Source organism: Xyrauchen texanus, chromosome 19 (assembly GCF_025860055.1).
Source record: "Xyrauchen texanus isolate HMW12.3.18 chromosome 19, RBS_HiC_50CHRs, whole genome shotgun sequence".
Taxonomy (NCBI): domain Eukaryota; kingdom Metazoa; phylum Chordata; class Actinopteri; order Cypriniformes; family Catostomidae; genus Xyrauchen; species Xyrauchen texanus.
This window is the reverse complement of record NC_068294.1, coordinates 20,020,965-20,033,988: the sequence shown is the minus strand read 5'-3', so window position 1 is coordinate 20,033,988 and position 13,024 is coordinate 20,020,965. Positions and strand designations below refer to the sequence as shown.

Here is a 13,024-nt window from a genome sequence, read left to right as displayed (position 1 = left end):
TATGTGAAAGGAAACACCACTATTGCAGTACAATTCCGTAGCAGGTTGCGATGCAAAGTTAAGGAAACAAAAACAGCAACAACTCTGGAATATCTGGAAATAAAGCGAAGCAATTGTGAATAAAATAGTGAAGTTTTCCTCGGATACAATGTTTATTATTTACACAAGCGGCACGGTGAAATTGCATTGCTATGGAGATAGCTGCTTACTGACAGAGCCGCATGTATATGGGAGTGAAGAGTACACCACTTATACAGTGCATGTAAACCAGAATGCTGCTTTCTCGCAAAACAACCACTTTCCGGTGTCCATGTAAACATAGTCAATATACCCTGCAAGAGATAGACTGCAGATTTAAATATGTATATCTGTTAAAGGCTACTTTTGTCAACTTTTTTTTAAGTACAATAGTGTACAGTATATATGGGTTCAAATTGGCAGGGATTAAAAGCAACACAAATCTATTTTTGATTTCCTGGTTTCTGTAAGACATGAGCAGAAATCTTTGGAAATTGATTTGATTTATAATTTAGCCTAGCTTTTATCTGACATGATGGCAAGTTCTCTAATGATATTGTGAGCCTTTTCATCAGCCAGCACCCCTGGGTGCATTAGACTTGGCCTAGTACTACTTACAAGCAATAAAGTACAATACATAGTAGCAGTGGTGGAAATTTCACAGTGAGCAGTTGAATAAATGGCAAACATTGGACCCTGTATATCTTCGGACAAAGTACACTTAGCTTTCTATTTATTTTTAGCACCTTACAGTCATTTCTGCTGAGAGATAACGCTCATTACTGCAAACAGATATAAAGAGAGGATGGCACAGCAGAGGGTCTCTGAGGCTGTGTTTATCTTTTCTTTATACTGTACTGCAACACAATACTTACATAAACGTACTCAATGCACAGCTCTGATTATCTAGCACATCGACATTCTCTAAAACAAATACATATGTGAGCAGATGTCTCTTTTCAATCTAATAATATAACAGCAATTTTTTCCCCTTCTTCTCTCCTTACCCCCTCCCAATTTTCATTTGATAAAGTAATTTGGCGGCAATGGTGCATTTTAACCGAGAGGAGGTGGGTTTTCATTTAAACATCAAATGAAAGTAAAATTACCAGCCATGACGGCGTGTGAGTTGGAAAAGCGCAGAAGAGCGAGTCAGTGTCTACAGTGGGATTAGCAAGGAGCAACAAGTGCTGAGTGCTTTGCATCAAACCCACAGGCCCATGACAAATGAGCAGAGGAAGCTCTTCTTCTATTACCAAGCTTTAAGCCAGAGTCTTCACTGGTTATAATGAAGTAGCAACTGGAGGAAAAACAGAAAGTTCCATAGGATGAGTGCTCTCAGTGGATCCTTGCCAAAGTCCTCAAGCTAACAGGGACTCACTCACTCTCTCTCTCTCCTTATCTCTCACTTTGTCTGTTTCTATCTCAGATTGAGTGCATTCAAGTATGCTAACTAGATAGGCCATCTCTCTCTCTCTTTCTCTCTTTAAGTGACAAAAGGTTTCAAGGAGTTCAGGGATGGTGATGTATGACTCAGGGACTGTTTATTTTCCCCTTAGGGAGAGTAGAAAAACAACCCAGTGTTCATACAAACACAAGATGCCACAGCAATTAGTAATATAGCAAGTAATACGGCCGGAGCTGGTTGTACATTAAATGTGTGTCCTTCAATTACAGAGGCATTTAACTGGCCTCTGTACTGCAAAGGACTAATAACAGAAATGAGAACAGAACTAAATGGTGCGGACAGAACACTATAAAGGACACATTTTATATAAAATATTACTGCCGTTAGATTGTGTCTTTGGAAATTAACACAGCCAGACCAGAATTTTTATTTGAATCATGATATTTTCCTGAGATTTGCCTAAAATCCGTTTTTTTTTTTTTTCATTTCCTTCCATGTTATCTAGTACATCATTTAAAAAAAACATCAACTAAAAATGTAATTCAAAGCCTGGTTGACTGGAAGACGATGGTGAATCTCATGTCATATATGACTCAATAAGCACTATGAAGCATATTTTTTCAGGAGAATGTACCAACCGCATGACACATTTATAGAGCCTTTCAGCAGAATGGCTGAAATTTGTTGCTTAATTTCGAACGCCTAATACTGTATGCCATCCATTAAATGGAACGTAGCCTAATATAGACCATCAGATTTTAGATGGAACTATTATTCACATGCAAATCTACACACACTTCACATTTCATTATTTTCAGGAGATCTCCAAGGCAAATTTGATTACCACGAGGAGCCCAGGAGACATAAACAAGTTATTTATGTTTATTTAAAGGTATAGGTTCCATAAACATTACGCTTGATTGACAGTATTTGTGGCATAATATTGATAACCAAAAAATTCAATAAATGTGGACAGTATATTTCAGAAAAGTTGGTCTAAGAAATTTGTTTATAAGAAATGTTAATGATAAGTACATATGAATATCTCTGACATTTGATTTCAGACTCTGGTATTCCGGCTAATCAATTTGAGATATTGCTGATACTCTGAAACTCATGAAGAGTTAGACGTGAAATTACTGGAATCTTTATCTCAGAAGAATGAATTCTCAGAAGCCGGTGACTTGAGCAAGTGTCTCCATTTGCTTGTAATTTAAATCATACTGCTATCTAGGATAAACAATTGATATATTGTGGGCGGCTGTGGCTCAGTTGGTGGAGCGGGTCGGCCACTAATCACAGGGTTGGTTGTTTGAATCCCGGCCCACACGACTCCACATGCCGAAGTGTCATTGGGCAAGACACTGAACCCCAAATTGCTCCTAATGGCAGGCTAGCACCTTACATAGCAGCTCTGCTGCCATTGGTGTATGAATGTGTGTGTGAATGGGTGAATGAGTCAACAGTGTAAAGCGCTTTGAATACCGATAAGGTTAAAAAGGCGCTAAATAAGTGCAGACCATTTACCATATTAAAGAGAGCTCATTTGTGATTTCTATCCTATGGGATGATATGTTATATAGAGCAGATGAGGCAAGCTGTTGACTCCCCTTCATAAATGAGAGAGAGAGAGAAAGAGTTGGTTGAAGGCTCTCACCTCCACACTGGGAGTACTATGCCTGTCAGCCTCAGTCATAGTGGCCAAGTCAGCCCCAAGCTCTGGGTTAATGGACCTGCCAAATCAGCCCCAGTTTTCCCCCTCATAACGAGACACTGATTGTGGAATTTCCAGAGAATTCACACGCGTAATGACAACTCACATAGAGACTTTTCTTGACTGACTGAGACAGAACAACTATGAAAAAACCAGGTCAGGCAATCACATAAATTTTATATACGAAATACGATCGCAGAAATATGCTCAATCTCTTTCAAAGTGTAATTTTCATTAGAGTAGAGTGCAGAGCTGATATGCGTCTCTTGGGTTGGGGGGCAGAGCCCTTGAGTGTGGCGACAGCCAAAGCATGGAGCAGAATGATTTAAACTGTATGCCTCTGCTTTTAGGAATTGTAAAATGAGAGGTGCTGATGAACAGTCTGCAGGTTTATATCTGAGTGATGAAGATGGGGCCTTTCTGTTATACCACAAAAGGAATAAACTCTACTGTCATTAAAAGAAAACTCTCCAAATAAATAACATACCATCACACAACCATTGCTGGGAGTGAAGAATTGGAGATATAGACAACAAGGGATGGCAGGGATGCTAGACTTGGGATTTTCCTCTCGCCTGATCGTGACATTGAATCATTGGTGGTTTAATGTTGTTGTTGTTGTTTTTATTATTATTTTGCCCCTGGTTCCAGCTTCCATTAGAATTATTCTTATAAAACTAATTCCCAAATGTCAAGTCAATCAATTAAACACAACAATAATACTAGAAATGGCCAAAGCAAAACAGCACTTTAACAATCAGCATCATTCTGCATGAGTGGCACTGATGTTTCATTAAATACCCTTCTAATCGTGGCTTTACAAATGCAGCCTCCTCCCTAAACCGTGGAGGGCTGTGCTGGATGGTGGAAGCTTTAAGGATGGGATTTGAAGAGGCAGTTATCGAGCCTCTCTTGTTCGTGCTGAGACTCCCTCACCCCACCACACATCAAGGCAATCAAGTGCATTAGCATAGGCAAAATGCTATCACACAAAACACATGGTTTGGATGCCATTTCCCAATAAACATGAATCTGTGGGCAACAGCAACGTAATCACAGATGTGAGAGCCAAGTCTTTTTTCTGCTCAGACTCCAGCCTTTGTTTTCTTTATAACTATCATTACCGGAATTTAATTTATTATTGTGACCGGTTTTACAAATAGGAATATGTTCATTAAAATATTAATGTCTCCTGTGACACGTGTCAGATAAAAGTTAGCTATTGTTGCTGAACAATGCAGATTCTCTGTAACCACTGTACTCTCCCTGAATAAACACAGGCCACAGGAAGAAGTCAAAGATGTGGCCCAAATCAATCACTGCTGTTTTCATTAGACTGGCTCTATATCAGTTTCTTTTTAACCAAAAGACTTATGATGCAAATGGTGATTCATTCGCTCTATTATTATTATTACTACGTAAATTTCACTAGAACTAGAGGGAGATGTAGAGAGATATTCTGATGTAAACATTACCAGCGGAGAATGCCACCACATTCTAGTGACCTAATTCCATAATTAACAGGGGTTTGAGACTAAGCAAAGGAATAAACAGAGAGTGGAGTTAGAATCGCTGTGCAGACTGCTGCAAACACATTGTCATCAATTAATTATCAGCTTCGTACACAAAGGTAAAATAATAATCTGTGCTGATCATTCCTCACCTTAATTTACATATGCTTCACAAAGTCACACAAGCATAGCTTTCTAAGAAACCGCTTTCTAAGAAACCGTATATAATTTGTGATTTACATCAGGCAGATGAAATGTTCTCCTGCAGCACTCATGCGTATTTCAGCTCCACTCAACATATAAAACACACAGAACTGTATTTCCACAGCAGGTTTTAAAACACACAGCAAAAATGTGTGTCAGAAAACAACAACAAGTAAGAGCTGCTATGCTGGGAATCAAGTGTTATACCGTCCCGCTGTGCACTGGTCCGCACTCTAAAACCAGCACGGCAACTGCAGCCTTTCAACAAAAAGTACATAGTGCACAATAGAACAATGGACTCTGATATTTCTTTCTCTCAAAGCATGTTTGTTTATGGGGGTACACTCTACACACATTATCAGTCTACACATTTTCAGTCCAATGTAGGGTTGCGCGGTATACCTATACTAATGACATATCGCGACCCCAAAAAATTGAAAGCTATCATCATGTTGTTAATTTCGGTACATATTAAATTACACTGCCATTAGCAAAATGTAATGTTATGTGAGTTTTGAGATGAAATCAAAGACCATTTGAAAATATTAATCAAAAAGCCTCTATATGGCCAAGTGTGATCATTCAACAGCAGAACAATGTCATTTAATGAAATAATATACAGTCAAATGCGCTGCACGCCATAGTATGGATAAGAGGCGCCTCTCTGCCCTGTCATCTCCTTCACACACACACACACAGGCACGCACATGAATACACACAAACAAACGCAACACACACTACTAATGCTAGATTTTCATGCAGTGTGTCCAATAGTAGCCACAGATCAGTGTGTTTAGTGTATAAATGGCTGTGAACTTTCTCCATTGCAGCTTGGAGATTTAAGCTCGCAAGTTGCAGGAAGCTTGATATAACAAACCCTATAAAGGAAGAACTTCAAAGATCTTTCAAAATAAAAGTCCCACTGAAATGAGAGCTCTAGTCAACTGATTGCTTGAAATGAAAGACATTACGACATAAAAAATATTATTACTGTATTAATGTTTATTATTCAAAGCAGTCACAATAATACTCATAGTAACAATAATATAGTATTAAATGGTTATATTATTATCTGTAAGCAATATCTCACAAGCAAGTGTACTGAACATCAACATGCTGTGATTCAGCCATGGCAGCATTTTGCCTCAGGTAATGTTTGTATTCATTTAATGTTTTCATTAATACTGTAAAGCTCTGTTGTACATCTTTTTTCTTTTATTTTTTTTATTTTTTATAAAAACAAAAATATATATATATACACTGGTGTCCAAATGTTTGGAATAATGTACAGATTTTGCTCTTATGGAAATGAATTGGTACTTTTATTCACCAAAGTGGCATTCAACTGAACACAATGTATAATCAGGACATTAATAACGTGAAATATTACTATTACAATTTAAAAAAAACTAAATGTTCAGAACTTCTTAAACTACTTCAAAGATCCTCCGCATGCGATGCATCATAAACATAACATTTTTAGGTCACTGTGTCAAGTTAAATTTAGTTTAATTCTTAGAACACATCTTGAGATCCCTTGTTCGAATTTGCACTCCGTGTTTTTAACGCAAGAACGTAATGCACATTTGTGCTGCCTGCTGAAGGGTTGTTTTGTAAACTGTAAACTGCATGTTGCCCATAAAGCTGAAGTTTCACTTACTGCCCTCTGGTGTAAACAGGTGGTACTAAAAGCTTGCGTTTCTCAGGAATCTTCCGTATTACGGTCAGGGGGCATTGCGATTAATTGTGTAAATTTTTTTAACGTGTTATTTTTAATAAAATTAATCACACTGTAACTGTAATTTCATAAAAAAAGGGTTAGTTTTTTTTATCTGTTGCCTAAGCATCAAGTTAGTATCAGGTCAGTACCAAGGCTGGTATCGTACTGAAGCCAAAATTTTGGTATCGGAGCAACCCGGTTAAGAAAACAAGTAAATCACACATTTTTCTATAAAATGACCAGCCTGACTTGTCTAGCACTTCCCTTGGTGGGTGATTTCCTGGCTAACAAGGCATTGTATTCTGCAGCTACTAGACATGATTTGTTTATAGGCATTTCAAAGAGAGGCACAATAAGGAGCAAAGTTTCAGGAAGTACTTTCATAAATTGCACCCTCTCATCTGAATTGTATGTTTACAGCTTGGCAGGTGAACAGGGAAACATTGCATTTTAAAAGTATGTGATTTAGTAGTTTATACACACATTCACACATAATTACTTACGAATATAAAACAAATAAACACCTTTATCTCATCTGTGAAGCACAGTGACTGCTGTTTTGTTTTGCTATTTTTTAGAGCTATCAGAATTTACACGTTAAAGCATGCGATTAATTAAAAAAGTTTAACGTGTACATTTTTCTAAATCACGATTAATGCATTTTCCGTTAATACAGTATAAACACTGATGTGAGGGGCGGAACCTTTGTAATGTGTCCGCCCAGAGTCATTACACTGACGCACATGCCACAAACAGCCCCAGAGCCCTTCTACCAAGACACCCTACAAGCTTAGCATAAAACATCATAACATGGCATCCTATAGACATTCTATGGGCGGTTGTAAAACTGTAGTTGACTGTTACACTCTCTTAAGATAGAGAAGATAAGTGAGATAACAACAGCGATGTTGCTAAAAAATAAAAGAATATCTGACAGCGCCTCCCTGTCAGTGATATAATGATGAAGAAAGGAGCTCTTTGCGCTATTTGATGTACAAAACAAGCCCAGTTGGAACTTGTGGTATAAATCAAGTATTTTTCAGTCTATGTAAGATATAAATTACTACAGAAGCACACCAAATCTTAACTATCTCAAAAATGCAGAATGAGACATCTTTGTTTTAAAGCGATTTTCAAGGTGCATTTAAAGAGGAGCTCGAAACTGCTGTTAACCCTCTGACATGAGTCATGACAGCAGCTTCACGATTGCTGTAGCAATGTGTATAGCCACAGCCTACTGGCAGATTAATATTGTGGAAAATTTGAGTTTAAGAGATTTAATGCCCACTGCAATGAATATGCAACCAATGTTCTGCGATTAATCACTATTAACTACAAAAGAATATATGATTAATCACGATAAAAAAAAAAAATCAACTGAAAGCACTACTACTTTTATATTATGATGTTTAACATATATATATATATATATATATATATATATATATATATATATATTTTTTTTTTTTTTTTTTTGGCAATACCAATATTTTTGCTTAAATAAATGTGAATGTAGAAAGTAAGGTGCATATTTTAGGTCCTGTGACTGGTCACAATTACCTTAAATTTGTTCAAAATTTTAACCAAAAAGGAAAATTTTGTCAATTTACTCACCCTTATGCCGTTGCAATCCGATATGACATTTTTTTTGTAATGCAGAATATAAATGGAGATTATATATATATATATATATATATATATATATATATATATATATATATATATATATATAAAGCCATATGGGTTAGGAAAGACATGGTGAGTAAATTATGGAAAAATTTTAATTCTTGTGCAAACAATTTCTTTTAAACAACTTTTTACTTTCACTAGTTCATTTTAAATTGTCCTGTGGTGTGACACATTCATTTTTGAAAGTAAAAATATTCCATAAATTATCTCAATTAATATGAGGTACTAAAGGCATGCAGCCTTTAGTATGGCATAGTAATTATAAAATAATTTGGAAAATGCTGTTTAAAATAGTTTTAGTTGTAGTACCGCATGTCACACAACAGGACATGTGAACTTTCCATATGTATTAAATGTCAACTACCCATTAACAATTAAATAATGTATTAATTGCCTTTGCATTTTGTTATGAGCATTTTTTGCTAAGATATCTTTAAAACAATGATAATGATATGCACTTCAGGGAAATCAGAAATTGCAGAAGTGCTTCTTTAACACGTCACTATATTAATTCAAACTTCACTGCTCCTGCATACTATGTGCAATTAGAGAGGTGGTGGGAGAAAAATGGCCAGCTGACTTGTGTTTTTCAGTCTCTAGATAGCACAAAGGTTAAGTTAAATATCGGCACACTGAATTACAGCAGAGCAAGATCTATTAGACAGGACCCCTCATATATCAAAGCTCAGTATGGATGCAAAACACTGCTGCAAACCTTCCGCTCTCCATTAAGCTGCCAGTACGCCTGGTCCCCAGGCAGGCCACCAGCGGCATCATCTACACCACCAGCACTGTCCCCCCGCTGAGTTAAAGCTCTCCGGGGGCCACAAGTTCATTTAAAAGCCTTTATGGGATGCCATTAATTCAGATAGATAGATATCACTAAACTGCTGAACAAACACCCCACTCAGTCATTTGCATACATTAAAGTAATGGTGAAAAAATAAAGCATTTATAACAATAAGGGTTGTGGGTATAAGCTATTCTGCATGCTTTTCATCAGTTATTGATATCAGTTTAGAGCTGAGGACTGAAATAACTATATGTTTTTAATGTATGCTGGTGTATCTTGTGTTTATGAAATGCATTAATGAAATGAAAAACTCCCCATCCTGACTGTGAATGCTTTTATGAGGATATTATTTAGCAGTGCAAACAACAGATAATATTCTCTAGAGACTGTGGAAATATTTAAATTGGAAAAAAAAAAAATGTAACAGGTAGTGCGAGTTATGATACACAGAGTTCCTTAGCACTAACCATGCTTTAAATAAAATATATGCAAGTCAATTTTGTTCTTCAAAATATCCACACTGTATCTGCAACTCATTTCCCATAGCTTACCTAATACCTGAGACAAACATACTCTCATGCACACATATTCATATTGCCAGACTATGAGGGAATATTGAACAGTCTGTAATAAAAGAAAATTCCTTTATTCGACCGAACCCATTTTCATATCAAGAGTTTATTTCTCTTTTGCCACAGTGTGCTCAGTGAATTTTCAAACTGATTTGGTGCCACACTCATTTCTATTTAATGGATCGATATATCAACTTGCATTGCCATGTAAGCTAATAAATGCATATTTGTTCCAGAGTCTTAAGCACCTTAATGTGAATCTAATACAATATTTCCACATTTGATGAGATTTTTTAATATTGCAAAATGTCACCTCCATAGTTTCTGAGGGGTATGAAATGTGTACCGCAATTATTACCCCCCCCCCAAAAAAAAAGAAAAGCCGACTCCTACCTAGGCTAAATTCTTCAATCGCTCTCTCCCTCTCTCTCTAGTTAATGGCTTTTTATCTCATAAAATTTGGTGCATACTAGTTCATTCTCCCCTCCTATCTCACTGGCAGGGCTCTAAATCTGCTATTTGAGCTGCCATGAAAACTGAAAAGAAACAAATATTCTGCATATGAAACACCACAATCGTATTGTGTCGGGTCTCCCTAGAGCAGAAGAGTAAAAAAAAAAAAAAAAGCGTGATTTTAGTGTAGATTATATATCACAGATCTCAAGGCTACAGTTCATAACAAAGGAAGAAAACCTGACGATTCTGACAGTGCCCACCTGGAGTAGTGTGACTTGGACTAGTATCTACATGCAAAAAACACACTGTAGAAAGGCTACATATATCTTTTCCCTTTTTCACACAAATCAGTTCCCCGTCAATTGTGAAGGTCAAAAGAAAATGTTTTTAAAACATCTCCTTTACTGCGACTCTAAAATACTCTTTGTCTTCATCCCAGTCATGTGTCAAAAGGTCAACCTGAGGTCAAACCCATAAGGAGGGAACTGAGAAGCCTGTTGCTATGGAGAGCAATGGTGTGCGGCTAGCAGGAAATTGCCCACACACAGACACACTTCCACTTTCACAAATTCAATCACTCCCTCAATAACATCTACCCTGCTGTCCACAATGGCCAAGTGAAACTGTTTCAGACTTCTTTTAACTCTGTGACAATGTCTGCCCTGTCATCCGCAAAAGAGCTGCCACAGCTGTGTTTGAACGTGCTGTCAGTCAGCATCTCTGCAGACAGGCTCTGACACCTCTGAAAACGAATCACGACTGGTGCACAATGAGGGCGGAGTCGCTTTCTTTCAGCCCCAGCTCTCTTTTATTTTTTCTTCTTGGTAAAAAAACCCACTTGAATCATCAAATGGATGTGACTGTATTCAGTTCATGCTGTTTGCTGGCTCTGATGACAGATCAGTTAAGACAGGGACGAGATGTGGCCGTGTTTACACTCAAGGCCTGCCCGGCTTTTACAATTCTCTAGAGACACCATTGGGCCTTGACGCTGCAGCAGTGAATCCTCACCTCTCCATTTCCCCTCAGTCGAGTTCCAATCCTTCCAGAGTCCTGCTAATCAATACTGTCACGAAGGCCAGAGAGGTATTCTGCCTTGCTTTTTGTGCTGCACTGCAGGCAAGTGAATCTCATTGTTCCTAAGTCATACAAACTTAAGCAGCTCTCTTTGATTTTGAGCAGATTTTACTGGGTGCTGGGGCTATTACTCTTATGCCACCCAAAGTGCAGGGTAAGCTCCACATAAATCTCATTTTAAGCTTGTGAACAAAGAGCTAAAATAAGGTTAACTGCTGTCTTTCCTGTGCTTGGGAAACATATGGGAAGTCTCTCAGACTTGATAAGTCATTGATTTATGGTTCTTACTCATAGTTAATAACACCGCTGAGGAACGGCAGGAATCTCAGTGGGAATATAAAAGTCAGGCCGTCACTCGAAACAGAAAACCAGTGGAAAAAAACAACTTCCCTAAATCAGCACAATTTTACGCCAGCTCTATTTTGGCATGCATAAACATTTGCGTGTCAAAAATGAAAAGTCAAACAACTGTCTAACTTCCTTACTCTTGATATAAGAAGTGTTGTGGCATCTAAATTCATTTGAGGGTAGCGAGCAAACATATTCTGTTATCGAAATGGGAGAGGTACTTTGAGAGCTGATAGCCCTAAGACAGTTCAAGAGTGGGGGCCTGTGGCTTGTTAGGAGATCAAAAATGTGCATGGGGTGATAAGTATAGATGGCTAACGGACTTCCATTAGAGTCTTTGGGGAAAAAGAGGAGTAATACTGCATAAATAGCTCCAAGGATGAACTTCCATTGGAGAGCTCGCCAGAGGAGGAGACTGATGATAAACATCTCAATTTGAGACAGCCTATCAATTCCTCAAGAGGTACAGTCCCTCAGATACTATAATGCCATTACATTACTGATCACAGCCCATTCTGAAATAAAATTTCCACTTGCATGGGCTTAGCATGTACATGGACAGTAGAACACACCCAACCAAAAAAAGTTTGTAATTGTACTCAAAGGATATAGACATTTTTTCCACAAACTTATCCTGCTTTTCAACGGTCTTGGGGAAATTCTGGATGTCGTTCTCCAGTCTCTGAATATGGCGTTCCATTGTGTCCAGGCTGGCTTTTAGGATCTGGGCAGACACTGCAGAGGGAACACAGAAAAAACATAATATTATAGGGATGCACAGAAAGAATTGTACTGGATCCAAGGCAATACAATATTTCACATGTATGTGAAACAAATCTGAGCCTTTAAGTTAATGTCTAATTGTACTGTAAGTGCATAAATATACAGTTGGGCTTTATTACAAGGGTTTAAGTGTTTCAGTTTTTTTTCTCCTGTACTGTGTAGGTGGCAGTTGTCTGCCAACATACTGTATCATGAACTCTTTTTTAAAATTCAGCATCTTGACAAAAAAATATTAAGTCCAACTTCTAACTCAGATCTCAGAAATCAGCTCTCAGAAATCTTTGGATTTGACTTCCATTAAAGTCTGCATTTGATGTAACCTCTATGGGATATATTGACTTTAAAACTCCAGACACTTTGAACAGTGATGTTATTTCTTGAGGCAAAGCATGCTCAAAGCGTGCTCAGGTATGAACAGATGTATCTAAGTGGTGCTGTTGAACATACTGACTGTAGCTGCTGTCCTGAGGCTGAGTGGTGTCAGCATTGGTTCAGCTTAATTAATCTCTACATAATCACTGTTTACTGCTCACCATCTCACTCTGTACTCACAGTAGTCCTTTCAAGTCTGCACTTCAAAGCGTCAACAGTGTCTTAGGGGGATCAATTGGGATGCGGACGCAGTCTTGGCACAGAATTGTGATTGGTGTATGGCTTTAGCTTTATTGATACACACGGTACGAATGATTGCGGAATAAGAAGTCCGGCTTCGGTACGTCTGTGAGGGTCAA

At 37.8% G+C, this 13,024-nt stretch overlaps 1 protein-coding gene across 5 annotated transcripts in view; it reads right to left on the bottom strand.

Annotated features, from left to right (window-relative positions):
- The window catches only part of LOC127659387 (protein diaphanous homolog 2-like), a 609,426-nt gene that overhangs the window by 146,526 nt on the left and 449,876 nt on the right, over positions 1 to 13,024 (bottom strand). For all 5 annotated transcript variants that reach the window (XM_052149176.1, XM_052149179.1, XM_052149180.1 and 2 more), the window contains one exon: positions 12,121 to 12,245. In XM_052149176.1, the coding sequence (XP_052005136.1) occupies positions 12,121 to 12,245 (125 nt within the window). The remainder of the gene's footprint in view (positions 1 to 12,120; positions 12,246 to 13,024) is intronic.